The following is an 18,828-nucleotide window of genomic DNA, read 5'->3' as shown; positions in this document are numbered from 1 at the left end:
GAACGGGGCCATGTACCGTCAAATCTTGGGTGAGAACCTCCTTCCCTCAGCCAGGGCATTGAAAATGGGTCGTGGATGGGTATTCCAGCATGACAATGACCCAAAACACACGGCCAAGGCAACAAAGGAGTGGCTCAAGAAGAAGCACATTAAGGTCCTGGAGTGGCCTAGCCAGTCTCCAGACCTTAATCCCATAGAAAATCTGTGGAGGGAGAAAATCTGTGGAGGGAGCTGAAGGTTCGAGTTGCCAAACGTCAGCCTCAAAACCTTAAATGACTTGGAGAAGATCTGCAAAGAGGAGTGGGACAAAATCCCTCCTGAGAAGTGTGCAAACCTGGTAGCCAACTACAAGAAACGTCTGACCTCTGATTGCCAACAAGGGTTTTGCCACCAAGTACTAAGTCATGTTTTGCAGAGGGGTCAAATACTTATTTCCCTAATTTAAAATGCAAATCAATTTATAACATTTTTGACATGCATTTGTCTGGATTTCTTTGTTGTTATTCTGTCTCTCACTGTTCAAATAAACCTACCATTAAAATTATAGACTGATCATTTCTTTGTCAGTGGGCAAACATACAAAATCAGCAGGGGATCAAATACTTTTTTCCCCTCACTGTAGATCTTTTTTTGACAGACTGCAAGTACCAAAAACAATGCTTCAATTTAATTCATGACTTACAATAAGACATCCAACATGCAACACGCACATCTTTCATTAAGTAGAAAGACGCTCTGCATAAGAACGCTTAAGAATAAAAACGTTTCATACAATGTAAAACGCATCAAAGTGCCGTATAATGAGAGTCTGCCCTCTTCAGCCTCTCTTTTCCCTGTCTATAGAGGATTGTCATGAGAACACAGTGAATGGGTGCATCCCAAATGGCACCCTATATAGTGAACTACTTTTGACCAGGGCCCATGGAGCTCTGGTCGAAAGTAGTGCACTATATAGGGAATAGGATTCCATTTCAGCCGCAGCCAGTGTGTTTACAGGAGGGGATCATCTGTTCAGTTTAACAGGCCAATTCTAGTCCCATCAGTTAAAAGTACCTTTCGATTCCATGTGACGTGGCATGAACCATCTCTGAACACACTCCACCTGTATCCTGACAGAACGTTTGTACTGATACAGACCCAATCAAGACGGCAAGTTCAACGCCACTAAAACAGAGCTACTTCTCATTTCTTCTGGTCAAATCTATCCAGTTACAGGTCACGAGGATAAGAATCTTTTAAGTCTGTCAGATAATGGCCTAATTGTTTTTGCATAAGCACAGTCTTTAGGGATAATACACACGTTTTGTAAGAGTGATTTAAAAAAATTGGGCCAGGATGGTTTAGGACAAGGATGTGGCGACAAAGATTCTAACCGCAGCCCAGGACAATATCAAAGGGGATTGGTAAATGTTCACTCATTTCATAACTTTTGGTGAAGCAGTGTGACAACAACTGTATCCAGTTTGGACACAAGAACTCGGCAGAAAGACTTCCAATGAGAGGGGGAGCAAGGGTGGTAGGTGATTGGGCCGTTCCATCAGAAACTAAAGAATATTAGCTTGGAGGACCAGTGCCCAATGTGTTTATAAAAATGTAAGGAGCCCAATAGGTCCGGAGTCGGGTGCCTTAGCTGGTGCTGCTGGCTGGGGGTGGGGTTGGAGTTGGGGGTGGGGAAGCTGGAGGGTCCTCCACACAAGACCCGGAGGCGGAAACAGAAATAGACCCGGTATCAGATTTATTGTTGACGATGGTCGCCGGCTGGCCAAAGTTAGTGGTTCTCAGAGTGGCTAGATGCCGAAGGGAGAAGACATGGGATCTTGCTGCTGCTCTGGACTCAAAGCCTGTGTTGCAGGCCTCGCACTTGCCTCTCAGCGTCTCTCGGCCTGCAGGCTGGCCCCCGGCTGGGGGAGAAGAGGGCTCCAGGACGGTCAGCTGAACCGGTTTGGGAAGGATGGGACGGTGGGCTCGCAGAGCGTTGTACTGCAGGTAGCTGCCCGAGCTCATGTCAACCTTCTGGGAGGGATCTGACGACACAGGAGACTACAAGGGGGAGAGAGAGGGGCAGAGACCAAGATGTTACTCCAACACTGGCTTCTGACATGCATGTTCAACAAAAAGGCCAAACGGTCACTGGTGTACTACCTCAACTTACACTACCAGTCAAAAGTTTGGACACACCTACATTCAAGGGTTTTTCTTTATTTGTACATTGTAGAATAATAGTGAAGACATCAAAACTATGAAATAACACATATGGAATCATGTAGTAACAAAAATATATATATTTGAGATTCTTCAAAATAGCCACCATTTACCTTGATGACAGCTTTGCACACTCTTTGCATTCTCTCAACCAGCTTCATGAGGTAGTCACCTGGAATGCATTTCAATTAACAGGTGTGCCTTCTTAAAAGTTAATTTGTGGAATTTCTTTCCTTCTTAATGCGTTTGAGCCAACCAGTTGTGTTGTGACAAAGTAGGGGTGGTATACAGAAGATAGCCCTATTTGGTAAAAGACCAAGTCCATATTATGGCAAGAACAGCTCAAATAAGCAAAGAGAAATGACAGTCCATCGTTACTTTAAGACATGAAGGTCAGTCAATACGGAACATTTCAAGAACTTTGAAAGTATCTTCAAGTGCAATCGCAAAAACCATCAAGCGCTATGATGAAACTGGCTATAATGAGGAACACCACAGGAATGGAAGACCCAGAGTTACCTCTACTGCAGAGGATAAGTTCACTAGAGTTACCAGCCTCAGAAATTGCAGCCCAAATAAGTGCTTCACAGACTTCAAGTAACGGACACATTTCAACATCAACTGTTCAGAGGGGACTGTGTGAATCAGGCCTTCATGGTCAAATTGCTGCAAAGAAACCACTACTAAAGGACACCAATAAGAAGAAGAGACCTGCTTGGGCCAAGAAACACGAACAATGGACATTAGACCTGTGGAAATGTGTCCTTTGGTCTGGTGTCCAAATTTGAGATTTTTGGTTCCAACCGCTGTGTCTTTGTGAGACGCGGTGTGGGTGAACAGATGATCTCTACATGTGTAGTTCCCACTGTAAAGCATGGAGGAGGTAGTGTTATGGTGCTTTGCTGGTGACACTGTCTATGATTTATTTAGAATTCAATGCACATTTAACCAGGATGGCTACCACAGCATTCTGCTGTGATACGTCATCCCATCTGGTTTGGGCTTAGTGGGACTATTACATTTACATTTTAGTCATTATCCAGAGCGACTTACAGTTAGTGAATACATTTTTTTTACATCCCTGCTGGCCATTCCCTCCCCTACCCTGGACGACACTAGGCCAATTGTGCGCCGCCCATGAGTCTCCCAGTTGCGGCCAGCTGCGACAGAGCCTGGATTCGAACCAGGATCTCTAGTGGCACAGCTAGCACTGCGATTCAGTGCCTTAGACCACTGCGCCACTCAGGAGACTATCATTTGTTTTTCAACAGGACAATGACCCAACACACCTCCAGGCCGTGTAAGGGCTGCTATTTGACCAAGAAGGAGAGTGATGACCTGGCCTCCACAATTCCCCAACCTCAACCCAATTGAGATGGTTTGGGATGTGTCGGACGGCAGAGTGAAGGAATAGCATCCAACAAGTGCTAAGAATATGTGGGAACTCCTTCAAGACTGTTGGAAAAGCATTCCAGGTGAAGCTGGTTAAGAGAATGCCAAGAGTGTGCAAAGCTGTCATCAAGGCAAAGGGTGGCTATTTAAAGAATCTCAAAATATATTTTGATTTGTTTAACGCTTTTTTGGTTACTACATGACTCCATAGGTGTTATTTCATAGTTTTGATGTCTTCACTACTATTCTACAATGTAGAAAAAAGTAAAAAATAAAGAAAACCCTTGAATGAGTAGGTGTGTAAACTTTTGACTGGTACTGTACATATATACAGTTCTAGACAAGAAGCAAAGTTTTAGGGCTGGTTTCCCAGACACAGCCTAGTCCTGGCCTAACACACACAATGGAGAGCTCCTTTAGAAATATATTTCTTGTCCACAACTGGGCTTAATCTCTTTCTGTGAAAACCTGTCCATATATATATATATATATATATATATACACACACACACACACACACACATACATACATAGTGGGGAAAAAAAGTATTTAGTCAGCCACCAATTGTGCAAGTTCTCCCACTTAAAAAGATGAGACAGGCCTGTAATTTTCATCATAGGTACACGTCAACTATGACAGACAAAATGAGAAAAAGAAAATCCAGAAAATCACATTGTAGGATTTTTAATGAATTTATTTGCAAATTATGGTGGAAAATAAGTATGTGGTCAATAACAAATGTTTCTCAATACTTTGTTATATACCCTTTGTTGGCAATGACACAGGTCAAACGTTTCCTGTAAGTCTTCACAAGGTTTTCACACACTGTTGCTGTTATTTTGGCCCATTCCTCCATGCAGATCTCCTCTAGAGCAGTGATGTTTTGGGGCTGTCGCTGGGCAACAGACTTTCAACTCCCTCCAAAGATTTTCTATGGGCTTGAGATCTGGAGACTGGCTAGGCCACTCCAGGACCTTGAAATGCTTCTTACGAAGCCACTCCTTCGTTGCCCGGGCGGTGTGTTTGGGATCATTTTCATGCTGAAAGACCCAGCCACGTTTCATCTTCAATGCCCTTGCTGATGGAAGGAGGTTTTCACTCAAAATCTCACGATACTTGGCCCCATTCATTCTTTCCTTTACCCGGATCAGTCGTCCTGGTCCCTTTGCAGAAAAACAGCCCCAAAGCATGATGTTTCCACCCCCATGCTTCACAGTAGGTATGGTGTTCTTTGGATGCAACTCAGCATTCTTTGTCCTCCAAACACGACGAGTTGAGTTTTTACCAAAAAGTTCTATTTTGGCTTCATCTGACCATATGACATTCTCCCAATCCTCTTCTGGATCATCCAAATGCACTCTAGCAAACTTCAGACGGGCCTGGACATGTACTGACTTAAACAGGGGGACACGTCTGGCACTGCAGGATTTGAATCCCTGGCGGCGTAGTGTGTTACTGATGGTAGGCTTTGTTACTTTGGTCCCAGCTCTCTGCAGGTCATTCACTAGGTCCCCCCGTGTGGTTCTGGGATTTTTGCTCACCGTTCTTGTGATCATTTTGACCCCACGGGGTGAGATCTTGCGTGGAGCCCCAGATCGAGGGAGATTATCAGTGGTCTTGTATGTCTTCCATTTCCTAATAATTGCTCCCACAGTTGATTTCTTCAAACCAAGCTGCTTACCTATTGCAGATTCAGTCTTCCCAGCCTGGTGCAGGTCTACAATTTTGTTTCTGGTGTCCTTTGACAGCTCTTTGGTATTGGCCATAGTGGAGTTTGGAGTGTGACTGTTTGAGGTTGTGGACAGGTGTCTTTTATACTGATAACAAGTTCAAACGGGTGCCATTAATACAGGTAACGAGTGGAGGACAGAGGAGCCTCTTAAAGAAGAAGTTACAGGTCTGTGAGAGCCAGAAATCTTGCTTGTTTGTAGGTGACCAAATACTTATTTTCCACCATAATTTGCACAGAAATTCATTGTGATTCTGGATTTTTTTTCTTCTCAATTTGTCTGTCATAGTTGACGTGTACCTATGATGAAAATTACAGGCCGCTCTCATCTTTTTAAGTGGGAGAACTTGCACAATTGGTGGCTGACTAAATACTTTTTTTCCCCCACTGTGTGTGTGTATATATATATATATATATATACACACACACACACACACACACACAGTTGAAATCGGAAGTTTCCATACACCTTAGCCAAATACATTTAAACTCAGTTTTTCACAATTCCTAGTACAAATTCCCTGTTTTAGGTCAGTTAGGATCACCACTTTATTTTAAGAATGTGAAATGTCAGAATAATAGTAGAGAGAATTATTTATTTCAGCTTTTATTTCTTTCATCACATTCCCAGTGGGTCAGAAGTTTACATACACTCAATTAGTATTTGGTAGCATTGCCTTTAAATTGTTTAACTTGGGTCAAACGTTTCGGGTAGCCTTCCACAAGCTTCCCACAATAAGTTGGGTGAATTTTTGCCCATTCCTCCTGACAGAGCTGGTGTAACTGAGTCAGGTTTGTAGGCCTCCTTGCTCTGACACGCTTTTTCAGTTCTGCCCACACATTTTCTATAGGATTGAGGTCAGGGCTTTGTGATGGCCACTCCAATACCTTGACTTTGTTGTCCTTAAGCCATTTTGCCACAATTTTGAAAGTATGCTTTGAGTCATTGTCCATTTGGAAGACCCATTTGCGACCAAGCTTCAACTTCCTGACTGATGTTTTGAGATGTTGCTTCAATATATCCACATAATTTTCCTTCCTCATGATGCCATCTATTTTGTGAAGTGCACCAGTCCCTCCTGCAGCAAAGCACCCCCACAGCATGATGCTGCCACCTCTGTGCTTCACGGTTGGGATGGTGTTCTTCGGCTTGCAGCTTGCAAGCGTCCACCTTTTTCTTCCAAACATAACGATGGTCATTATGGCCAAAAAGTTCTATTTTTGTTTCATCAGACCAGAGGACATTTCTCCAAAAAGTACGATAATTTCCCCATGTGCAGTTGCAAACCGTAGTCTGGCTTTTTTATGGCGGTTTTTGAGCAGTGGCTTCTTCCTTGCTAAGCAGCCTTTCAGGTTATGTCGATATAGGACTCGTTTTACTGTGGATATTGATACTTTTGTACAGGTTTCTTCCAGCATCTTCACAAGTTCCTTTGCTGTTGTTCTGGGATTGATTTGCACTTTTTGCACCAAAGTACATTCATCTCTAGGAGACAGAACGCATCTCCTTCCTGAGCGGTATGACGGCTGCGTGGTCCCATGGTATTTATACTTGCGTACTATTGTTTGTACAGATGAACGTGGTACCTTCAGGCGTTTGGAAATTGCTCCCAAAGATGAACCAGACTTTTTGGTCTTGGCTGATTTCTTTTGATTTTCCCATGATGTCAAGCAAAGAGGCACTGAGTTTGAAAGTAGGCCTTGAAATACATCCACAGGTACACCTCCAATTGACTCAAATTATGTCAATTAGCCTATCAGAAGCTTCTAAAGCCATGACATCATTTTCTGGAATTTTCCAAGCTGTTTAAAGGCACAGTCAACTTAGTGTATGTAAACTTCTGATCCACTGAAATTGTGATACAGTGAATTATAAGTGAAATAATCTGTCTGTAAACAATTGTTGGAAAAAATTACTTGTGTCATGCACAAAGTAGATGTCCTAACCAACTTGCCAAAATTATAGTTTGTTAACAAGAAATTTGTGGAGTGGTTGAAAAACATATTTTAATTACTCCAACCTAAGTGTATGTAAACTTCCGACTTCAACTGTATATATATATATATATATATATATATATATATATATATATATATATATATATATATATATATATATATATATATATATATATATATATATATATATATATATATATTTTTTATATATATATACACACACACACACACACACACACACACAGTGAGGGAAAAAGTATTTGATCCCCTGCTGATTTTGTATGTTTGCCCACTGACAAAGAAATGATCAGTCTATCATTTTAATGGTAGGTTTATTTGAACAGTGAGAGAGAATAAAAATAAAAATAAACTCTCAATCAGAAATATTTCTGGCTCCCAGGTGTCTTTTATACAGGTAATGAGCTGAGATTAGGAGCACACTCTTAAAGGGAGTGCTCCTAATCTCAGTTTATTACCTGTATAAAAGACACCTGTCCACAGAAGCAATCAATCAATCAGATTCCAAACTCTCCATCATGGCCAAGACCAAAGAGCTCTCCAAGGATGTCAGGGACAAGATTGTAGACCTACACAAGGCTGGAATGGGCTACAAGACCATCACCAAGCAGCTTGGTGAGAAGGTGACAACAGTTGGTGCGATTATTTGCAAATGGAAGAAACACAAAATAACTGTCAATCTCACTCGGCCTGGGGCTCCATGCAAGATCTCACCTCGTGGAGTTGCAATGCTCATGAGAACGGTGAGGAATCAGCCCAGAACTACACGGGAGGATCTTGTCAATGATCTTAAGGCAGCTGGGACCATAGTCACCAAGAAAACAATTGGTAACACACTATGGCCGTGAAGGACTGAAATCCTGCAACGCCCGCAAGGTCCCCCTGCTCAAGAAAGCACATATACAGGGCCGTCCGAAGTTTGCCAATGAACATCTGAATGATTCAGAGGAGAACTGGGTGAAAGTGTTGTGGTCAGATGAGACCAAAATCGAGCTCTTTGGCATTAACTCAACTCGCCGTGTTTGGAGGAGGAGGAATGCTGCCTATGACCCCAAGAACACCATCCCCACCGTCAAACATGGAGGTGGAAACATTATGCTTTGGGGGTGTTTTTCTGCTAAGGGGACAGGACAACTTCACCGCATCAAAGGGACGATGGACGGGGCCATGTACTGTCAAATCTTGGGTGAGAACCTCCTTCCCTCAGCCAGGGCATTGAAAATGGGTCGTGGATGGGTATTCCAGCATGACAATGACCCAAAACACACGGCCAAGGCAACAAAGGAGTGGCTCAAGAAGAAGCACATTAAGGTCCCGGAGTGGCCTAGCCAGTCTCCAGACCTTAATCCCATAGAAAATCTGTGGAGGGAGCTGAAGGTTCGAGTTGCCAAACATCAGCCTCAAAACCTTAATGACTTGGAGAAGATCTGCAAAGAGGAGTGGAACAAAATCCCTCCTGAGATGTGTGCAAACCTGGTGGCCAACTACCAGAAACGTCTGACCTTGGTGATTGCCAACAAGGGTTTTGCCACTAAGTACTAAGTCATTTTTTGCAGAGGGGTCAAATACTTATTTCCCTCATTAAAATGCAAATTAATTCATAACATTTTTGACATGCGTTTTTCTGGATTTTTTTGGTTGTTATTCTGTCTCTGACTGTTCAAATAAACCAACCATTAAAATTATAGACTGATCATGTCTTTGTCAGTGGGCAAACATACAAAATCAGCAGGGGATCAAATACTTTTTTCCCCTCACTGTATATACAGTGGGGAAAAAAAGTATTTAGTCAGCCACCAATTGTGCAAGTTCTCCCACTTAAAAAGATGAGAGAGGCCTGTAATTTTCATCATAGGTACACGTCAACTATGACAGACAAATTGAGAAAAAAAATTTCAGAAAATCCCATTGTAGGATTTTTAATGAATTTATTTGCAAATTATGGTGGAAAATAAGTATTTGGTCACCTACAAACAAGCAAGATTTCTGGCTCTCACAGACCTGTAACTTGTTCTTTAAGAGGCTCCTCTGTCCTCCACTCGTTACCTGTATTAATGGCACCTGTTTGAACTTGTTATCAGTATAAAAGACACCTGTCCACAACCTCAAACAGTTACACTCCAAACTCCACAATGGCCAAGACCAAAGAGCTGTCAAAGGACACCAGAAACAAAATTGTAGACTTGCACCAGGCTGGGAAGACTGAATCTGCAATAGGTAAGCAGCTTGGTTTGAAGAAATCAACTGTGGGAGCAATTATTAGGAAATGGAAGACATACAAGACCACTGATAATCTCCCTCAATATGGGGCTCCACGCAAGATCTCACCCCGTGGGGTCAAAATGATTACAAGAACGGTGAGCAAAAATCCCAGGACCACACGGGGGGACCTAGTGAATGACCTGCAGAGAGCTGGGACCAAAGTAACAAAGCCTACCATCAGTAACACACTACGCCGCCAGGGACTCAAATCCTGCAGTGCGAGACGTGTCCCCCTGCTTAAGCCAGTACATGTCCAGGCCCGTCTGAAGTGCATTTGGATGATCCAGAAGAGGATTGGGAGAATGTCATATGGTCAGATGAAACCAAAATATAACTTTTTGGTAAAAACTCAACTCGTCATGTTTGGAGGACAAAGAATGCTGAGTTGCATCCAAAGAACACCATACCTACTGTGAAGCATGGGGGTGGAAACATAATGCTTTTGGGCTGTTTTTCTGCAAAGGGACCAGGACGACTGATCCGTGTAAAGGAAAGAATGAATGGGGCCATGTATCGTGAGATTTTGAGTGAAAACCTCCTTCCATCAGCAAGGGCATTGAAGATGAAACGTGGCTGGGTCTTTCAGCATGACAATGATCCCAAACACACCGCCCGGGCAACGAAGGAGTGGCTTCGTAAGAAGCATTTCAAGGTCCTGGAGTGGCCTAGCCAGTCTCCAGATCTCAACCCCATAGAAAATCTTTAGAGGGGGGTTGAAAGTCTGTGTTGCCCAGCGACAGCCCCAAAACATCACTGCTCTAGAGGAGATCTGCATGGAGGAATGGGCCAAAATACAAGCAACAGTGTGTGAAAACCTTGTGAAGACTTACAGAAAACGTTTGACCTGTGTCATTGCCAACAAAGGGTATATAACAAAGTATTGAGAAACTTTTGTTATTGACCAAATACTTATTTTCCACCATCGTTTGCCAATAAATTAATTAAAAATCCTACAAAGTGATTTTCTGGATATTTTTTTCTCATTTTGTCTGTCATAGTTGACGTGTACCTATGATGAAAATTACAGGCCTCTCTCATCTTTTTAAGTGGGAGAACTTGCACAATTGGTGGCTGACTAAATACTTTTTTTCCCCACTGTACACACACACACACACACATATATACCAATTCATTGCATACTGTACAGTAAAATGTCTCACCAGTTTCTCCTGCTGCAGCCTCCAGCGTTTCTCCTTGGCGCGGGTATTCTGGAACCAGATCTGCACCACCTTGAGCGGCAGCCCCAGCTCCGTCCCTACTGCCTCACACTCCAGCGCGTTAGGGTGGGCGCATGTTTCATAGCAAGACTGCAGGATGGACAGCTGCAAACAGGACAGGTGTGTGCGTGGCCTGCGGGTGGTAGAGTGGTGCAGGAAGCTGCTCTCCGATGGAGCGGTCTTAGCGATGGTGACAATGCTGATGGTGGTTTGAGGGCTTGCTGTTGTGGTGGTGGTAGTTGCTGCGGTCGTGGCAGCAGAGGCAGCAGAAATGGTGATGGCAGTGGGGGCAGCAGTTGCACCAACAACTGGGGGGGTACAGGGTGTTGACAGACCCAACTGTTCCCTAGAAAGTGTGTTGATCTTAAACGGGCCCTTTGCCGACCAGTAATTGAGCCCCTTTTGTTTTTGTGACGTCGCAGCAGGGGACTTGCTAATTGGCGTAGAGGGCAGTTTTGGCACCATGCGGTTGGTGGAGCCAGGCATGGCTAGTGGCTTCTCTTGGTTACGATCATCCACTTCCTCATCAGGCGCATGTTTGGGAGAGGGGCGAGGTCGGGTTTCCTTGGGGATGACAGCGAGGGCCGGAGCGATGCTTTTGGGGGCGATTTTGACCATTGTGACATTGTTTGTCATCTCCATTTTGGTCTTTGGCACTGAAGACACACTGCCGCTCACTGAAGACACACTGCCGCTCACTGAAGACACACTGCCGCTCACTGAAGACACACTGCCGCTCACTGAAGACACACTGCCGCTCACTGAAGACACAGAAGAGGAGGCTACCTTGGGCCTGTTCGGAACTTGTTTTTTTACATTTTCCTCCTTCTTCACCTCCGTCTTTGGGAGGGTCCGTACTGGATTGGCTCCAGTAGAGAGACTGCTGTTGGAGTTGGGGTTTGATTTGGGGGTGCAGGAGAAGATGGGTTGTGACAGTGGCCAGGTGAACTTGATAAGCGGTTTGCCAACTGCTGCCAGAGTGCCATCACTGATGAAGCGAACCTCGCCCTTGCGCTCCCTAGCCCGCATGTTCTGGAACCAGATCTGTACAACTTTTTTCGGGAGATGGACCCACTCTGATATCTGCTCAAACTCATGTTTCCCAGGATTTGGGTCTTTGAAATAGCAGCCATAAAGCACATTTAGCTGCTCAGCCTGGATGATGGTCCTGGAACGTCTCATGTCCCGGTACCGTCGTGCTTTGGGCCTGCCTTTCTGGTCCCGCTCCTCTTTTTCCCTCTCCTCTGTCCTCATGTAGACAGTGCTGGCCTTTGCCATGTTATTGCCACTGACAAAGCCACTGCTGTTGTAAGTCGCTTGCTCAGGTTTGACCTTGACCACAATGAGTCTCCCTTCCCCAGGTACCCCAAAAGCTGTGGGCCTTAGACCGAGTCCGTCAAGCAGACGGCCCTTTTGTGCTGAAGTCTTGTCACCCGTGATAGACGTGGAGGAATAAGATGTTGAGCTGTTGCTTTTCCCAATGCTGAGATCTAAAGCAGCCTCACAGTCTCCACCATTAGACATGTAGTGGGAGGTGTGGGAGGAGAGAGATGATGTAATGAGAGGGTCAGAGAACCGGGTGATGTTAGGGGGGTTTGGAAAGGCAGGTACTTTGCCTCCATCTCCTTCTGCAACACTGAGCCCAACCACTGAGGGAGGGAGAGAGAGAACATAAGGGCTATGGAACTGAGTAGAGAATGGAGTAAGGGACAGAGACAGAGGGAGGGGGTGTAGAATGCCACTTGTAAGCTGTTGATGGTCAATGGTGATAGGAAGGTGGGAAGGAGGATCAGCTTGAGCCTCTAGTTGTAAATCCACGTCGGGGTCTAGTCTCTCCTTCTTAACCTCGACCTCCTCCAACTCCCTCTTCCTCTTCCTCCTCTTCGCTCTCTGAGCTGCGGCCTCCTCGGCATCATCGTCATCCTCAGCGTCTGAGAGGAACACAGTGGTGGAGCGCAGCACCTTTCCTCCACCTGAGCCCTTGTCTCCTGCCAGTTCTACCAGAGCCTCCTCTTTAGCAGGGCTGCCTGGCCTCTCCCTCATGGAGCCACTCAGGCTGTCCTCATCACTCACAATGACAGAGGTGTAGAATTCTTCATTGTCTGAGGTCAGACACGAGTCCCCTTGGCTCTCCCTCCCAATCTCTTTCCGCCCTCCACTATTGGACAAATCCATTGCGTGACTGCCAGAGGCCTCGTCGCTGTCCCCACCCTCGGTCTCATCTATTGTAAGAGAACCTTCCTCCTCTTCATTATCAAGACCCTTGTATTTTTTACCATAGGCTACAATGCTGCTCATGTGCCCTGTTTCCCCAGCTTTCAGACTCTTTTTGGCTCGTCGGGCCTCTGTGAGCCACCTGCGTACCTCCGCCTCGGTGAGCCCCACCTCCCTGCCCAACGACTCGCAGTCATCACGGGGAGGACTGGCCGCGTCGGCCTCACTACGCGACTCCAGAAAAGCACGCAGAACCTGTATCTGAAACTCTGACAGTACCGGGGGGCCTGAGGAGAAGTGGCAAGCCCTCAAATGAGCATGGGAACGAGTTGGATCAGAGGAATTGAAGGCGCGTTTAGAGGGGCTAGATTTTGGGGAGCAGACCGAGGCATAAGGGCTTGTGCCAACTTCAGATTTTTGAGGGGTAGAATCAGGGCTAAGCATAAGATTTAAAGTGGTAGGACTTAGGTTTGAGTTGCTGGTAACAGACGGTGAGCGGTCACTACACTTGTCAATGTCCCCCCATTTCTCATCTGCCCCCATGTGATCTGCTGAGTTCCCACTCTCCGCTGTGCTCGCTTTCATTTCATTATCTCCATCTATCCTACATGACTCAGCCTTGCTATTTTTGCTTACCAATGCGCTGAGGAGCTCTTGTGCATATCCTTTACCATCCTCCTCACAAATCTCTCTTTCTCCATCACCACATTCCATGGACCTATTTTCCCCCTTCTCAGCCTTAAGTGACTCTTTCTCCTCAGTTGTCGTCTCATTTGTGTCTTGCTTCACTTTGCTCTTGTTTGTTTGGTTGTCTTCTGAACAGGCTTGTGTGGTTGCTTGGTGACCGACAGCTGGCCACTGGTTCTGTAAACTACCGAGTCTTTGGGCCAGGATAGCTTGCTGAGCAGCATTGAGACCTAGTAAGGGTACAGACTGTGTCAAAAGCTCTGGATTTAGTCTCTGGCTTTGGAGCCCATTCAGGATAAAGGGGACGAGCATCTGAGGCTGGGTTATGAGCTGAGGTGAGGCTGTGGCAGGTGACGCACCAGCCGCAAACAGAGGGGGGAGGAGGGAGTGAGAGAGAGAGCTTGGGCTGGACGTGAGGAGGGTGAGAAAAGCTGAGACTGCCTGAGCAGAGGCCACAGGGGAGGAAAGCAGTGAGGGAGCCGGCTGGGTTTCAATTGGTTCTCCGTCTTTGGTAGTCATTGCTACTGCTGTCAGGCTTGCCGGGGTGACACAATCGCTGGTGGTAGTGCTAACCAACTGTGCAGCGCTGCCCCCAGATGTAACTACTAAGTTGGTAGCCATGTTGTTGCTTCCTGAATTTCCAGCTGCACTGTTGGCAGAGATTCCTGCATTTCTGCTGCGGGTCTGGTGCAAAACAGATTTCAAATGACTCTCCAGGGTGATGGCATGGTTGTAAGAGACTCGACAAACAGCGCACTGGTAGGGCTTGTTTGATAGATATGGCCGAGACAGAAAAGGGACTGAGGGAGTGGCTGGGGTGTCATTTTCACCACCCTGTTTTAGGGATCCTGTTCTCATCCATTGCACATGGGATGCAGAGTTGTAGTGAACACTTAATGCAGTCCTTGTAGGAAAAGCCTCTAAGCACGCATTACACTTGAATGGTCGGCTGTCATCGCCTTCAGCCATTACACAATTTGTACCCGTTGACTCTTCATTGTTGTCAGGTGTTCCTGTGGACTGATTTCTCTCCTGATCTGTCTCAAAGACAACTCCATCTCCCTCCGGGTCTCTAGTTCCCTCTACTTCTTTGTCCATCTCTTTATCTTTGTCTTCAGACCCAATGAGAGTGTGCCTACTGTCAGAATTTTGTTGGGGTCCTTCAGTGTTCTCATTATTTTGACATAGGTCTGAGAGGGAGGTGGAGCCTTCTAAAAGCTTCAGCTGTATTGATGTGGCATCTGATGTAAAGGAGAAAGGCAAGATATTTCAAAAGCTTTTTTGGTAGATGGAACCCTGACAGCACCTGATTGATTACCTGACAACACAAATACAGTCATAGCAGATGTATGCTTGTAGGTGTAACAATACCGTCTTAGTGACAGACGTTTTAAAATGAGCACAAGCTAGTTGTTTAGGCTACTCTGTCAATGTGCTTGTATCCTCTATTCAAATAATCCATAAATCAAATGCATTCGTAAATACAATATTGATCAATTAATCCAGTGCAAAATGGTAGGTACTGCTGTCAATCGGAGGACAAACTCACCTGCGTCATGCTGAACATCGGTGTCCCCGTCCCCTCCCCTCGCCCCCTGTTTGGGAGCAGCCTGGTGAAGAAAACGTGATTAATTCATTCTGAAAAACATGTCAAGGAAACTTTACCTTAAGACTAAATTCTGCTGACACAGGAACCAACTGCTTTGTGTTGCAGTCCAACAAGAGAGCATCTTAGTACAAATTGGTGACTCATTCTACGATTTTGCATTCTTTCACATAACCAGGGATCCTCTACTAATAATGCCCTAAGGGGATAAATAAAGTTGTATTGTATTATCACATCCTAAACGGTCTAAAATCCCACAACTATGTATACACAATGTATGTACAATAATTTATAATGTATTTCTGTTTGACATCATCCAAGTATCATTCATAAAATACATCAACATAACAGACACACATGTCAAGTTTTGTTGACCCATATGATGTAGCGTAGCGTAGCACTACTTACAATGTCCAGCAGCTGGTCTACACAGTTATGGAGCACGCTATGACTGTCTGTCAGGTGCAGAGAAAGGGAGCCCCTGTCTGGTAGCCCTTGTTGACACAGGGGGCACAACCACACCGCCACCTCGTTGCTGTCACTGCACACTGTCTCGCCAGACTTCTCCTGCAAGATCAAAATGTGTTTCAGTCGATTGAAAAATATTGCTTTGAAATCATGACCATATCCAGTGGTGTTTCTCTGTAGAAAACAAAACAAAAAAAAAGGCTAGACAGCGCAAATGTTATTTCAGTAAGTATGTTGGAAATCTAAATAAACCTAAACAGTGAGAGTGATCCAAGTTAGTTAATTATCTATATTGAGGCCTATCAGACGCTGATAACAGAAGAAACAAATATAGCCTATCGCTATCCCAATTGTTTAGGCTACAGACCCACCCAAAATAGTTTTAAATGAACTCGGTCCAAATCAATAAAATCAACTTCAAATGACATTAGACAACAAAAAAATACCGAATATTTTCTGACTCGAATGCAATGTCACTTCACTTGGCACGAAGAAAAATTTAAACCACTTCAATTGTTGTGAATGGCCTGATTATTGACCTTGACCAGCATACATTTAGCACATTTCTGAGACGAGTATGATATCTAGGGTCATGCAAAACATAACATGTCGCTTCATTGTAACTAATGAACGAACCATTGGCCATTTGAACGTTCACACACACCAACGAAATAGCCTGGTAAACGGCCAGCATACCCCACCACGAGACAATGCAGTGTTGTCCTTTTCCAATGCTACTCGGCAGAAATTGAATTGTGTGATTAGACCAAACTACTTAAAACGACCCTATTATTAGGCTACAACTTTGAATACCGGTACTTCTAAATTAATCGATGAGCGATAAAAAAAACATACATGCCGAATACCAACACTGCTGTATTACCCACTTCCGTCCTCACCAATTAGCTAGCTAGCCGTTCCCAGAAAATATCGTTTTACTAGCAAGGTTGCATGATTATTATGGTTGAGAGAGTGCAGTGCGTTATAAACCAGTGTAAATGATTTATACAACTGTAAAGTTACATATAAAAAATGCCCATTGCTCTTGATTCTTTAGCTAATTAAGGTACAGCTTAATTAACTACGCGGAACAGTGATCAGTCAATTAGCTAGCAAGCTAGTTAGCCAAGCTATCAACGTTGTGTTACTAACTAATGTTATGAAATGCAAGAAACACTAGTTCTGCTCTGCAATTATAAAGACGGTTAAAACAGAGACTCGATACTACCGCATTGATTATTCATTAATGTTGCGAAATTAAACAAAAGGATCAAAACAATGGTGCCAACCTGCTAGCTAGCAAGATAACCCGTCGCACTCTCAACCGTCCTTCAACTAGCTAGTCCAGTAGACAAAAAAAAAAACAATACTTAGCCCAGGTGTACATAGCTACACATCCTGAAGCATAGCGTTCCACTACAAATAGATACATAGACTGAGTCGCTAGGCTTTTGGTTCCCAATCCGAAACCTCGGCCTAGAGTGGTTCCCTTACCCCACAGATTGTGGGCTGCCAATCGGGCATCCAGTATTACACCAACCGCTGCCTGCTCAACAGCGCAAATTGAGGCCTACATGGACTAAGCGATTTAATTAATGAATATGGCTTCCCTTCACAGATGTGTAAAAAAAAAAAAAACATCGCACCCCCTCCTCCCTCACCATTCCACAAAACCCAGAACGCATTTTAATGATCAGCTTCATTATCCAATATATTTAGTATTCATGAACATCTTAACAATCATTGTAGATGGTTTCGTGCAATAATTGACACAATAATCAAATGCTAAGCTACTTGAAACAGACTACTTGCACACTGCGCACGGCAAAGGGGGGTGGTGGGGTGAAGAGAAAGGGAGGTTGAAAAGTTTGAAAATAATGTTCGAATTCGGTGCATAGAACTATTTGATATACAACAATTAATCGTTCGATTGAAACTATCATTTGCGCAGCAATCTTCCAAACACAATCGCAATCAAGACATCGCCAATATCGTTTAATTAACTTCAGAGCAATTAGTTAATGCATTTACCTGCATGGTCGCCGCTCCAGCACACGCTTCCTCTCGCTCTTTAAAACTGAAAAGTTTTTCTGGTCGCCCTCCCTCGCCTGTTCTCTCTCTCTCCCTCACTCACTCATTCGCTCTCTCCCTCTTTCCCCTCTTACCTCTAGTAAACACACGACAGCTCCCCCCAAGGCTGATTGCTGACGTTCAGCAGGGACGCAGACATTAGTCGTCAATATAAAACCTTTATGTAACAATATTAGTTCATTCAAATAATATTTGCCTATTTGAAATGTATAATGCGAATGTACTAGCTAGTGTTACTGCTGCACGCGCTCTCTGTCTATGACATCGTACATTTCCACATGGCAACAAAGCCAATAAGACCACATACTATTTTCCAAATGAACTTATGTGTAGTTCTTAGACGAATTTATTTCGCAGTGAGCATTTTGATGTTAATACATTTGTCTCATTGTAGAGTCAATGAGTTTGGAACGGAGAGGAAATGTGTCTGTGATGCTGATATTCAGAAACAATTGGAAGAGATAGGTGTGTATAGACTCCAGATTGTACAATTGTGCCCCGACGGCATTGCCATAACTCATAATTTTATATTAAAAAACACTTTCAAATATGATAGATGCACTTACAATATAGAGTACACACTTAGAATGTATAATGTGGGCCAACAGATTAATTCAAGTGGAATGCTGTTGATGAAGGTTGGTAGAGAAAACTCAAATGTAGACTACTAGCTATGTTCATTTAGTCATATGGGGACTGATTTCATTTAGAATCCATCACACTATACTTACAAATTATAAACAAATGTGCATCCTTTTTAGCAGTGAGGTGAAAAAAATATTATTCAAAGGATACAGTTGAAGTCAGAAGTTTACATACACCTTAGCCAAATACATTTAAACTCAGTTTTTCATAATTCCTGACATTTAATCCTAGTATAAATTCCCTGTCTTATGTCAGTTAGGATCACCACTTTATTTTAAGAATGTGAAATGTCAGAATAATAGTAGAGAGAATGATTTATTTCAGCTTTTATTTATTT

The 18,828-nt window shown here is 44.1% G+C and overlaps 1 protein-coding gene across 2 annotated transcripts; it reads right to left on the bottom strand.

Moving 5' to 3' along the window:
- Nucleotides 1-556: 556 nt before the first annotated feature.
- On the bottom strand, nucleotides 557-17,853 carry LOC121549703 (zinc finger homeobox protein 2). 2 transcript variants are annotated; one of them, XM_041861545.2, is made up of 5 exons: nucleotides 17,787-17,853; nucleotides 15,696-15,854; nucleotides 15,231-15,291; nucleotides 10,724-14,922; nucleotides 557-2,040 (listed from the first exon to the last, which is right to left on the bottom strand). In XM_041861545.2, the coding sequence occupies exons 1-5, from the start codon at nucleotides 17,790-17,792 to the stop codon at nucleotides 1,627-1,629; spliced, it is 4,839 nt and encodes a 1,612-aa protein (XP_041717479.2). In that variant the 5' UTR covers nucleotides 17,793-17,853; the 3' UTR covers nucleotides 557-1,626. The 2 variants fall into 2 exon arrangements, with proteins under 2 accessions (XP_041717479.2, XP_041717478.2); XM_041861544.2 differs by lacking the exon at nucleotides 17,787-17,853 and adding an exon at nucleotides 17,250-17,366.
- Nucleotides 17,854-18,828: the final 975 nt, after the last annotated feature.

The sequence above is a fragment of the Coregonus clupeaformis genome, chromosome 34, assembly GCF_020615455.1.
Source record: "Coregonus clupeaformis isolate EN_2021a chromosome 34, ASM2061545v1, whole genome shotgun sequence".
Classification (NCBI taxonomy): Eukaryota; Metazoa; Chordata; class Actinopteri; order Salmoniformes; family Salmonidae; genus Coregonus; species Coregonus clupeaformis.
This window is presented reverse-complemented; position numbering and strand designations above follow the sequence as displayed.

Bases quoted from the DNA above. Each gene is read 5' to 3' on its own strand.
- LOC121549703 (XM_041861544.2), bottom strand. From the start codon at position 17,279: ATGCCCGATTGGCAGCCCACAATCTGTGGG. The intron at 15,855-17,249 runs GTAAGGGAACCA...TTGATCTTGCAG, and splicing joins GGCAGCCCACAATCTGTGGG to GAGAAGTCTGGCGAGACAGT. The intron at 14,923-15,230 runs GTGAGTTTGTCC...CCTTTACATCAG, and splicing joins CGATGTTCAGCATGACGCAG to ATGCCACATCAATACAGCTG.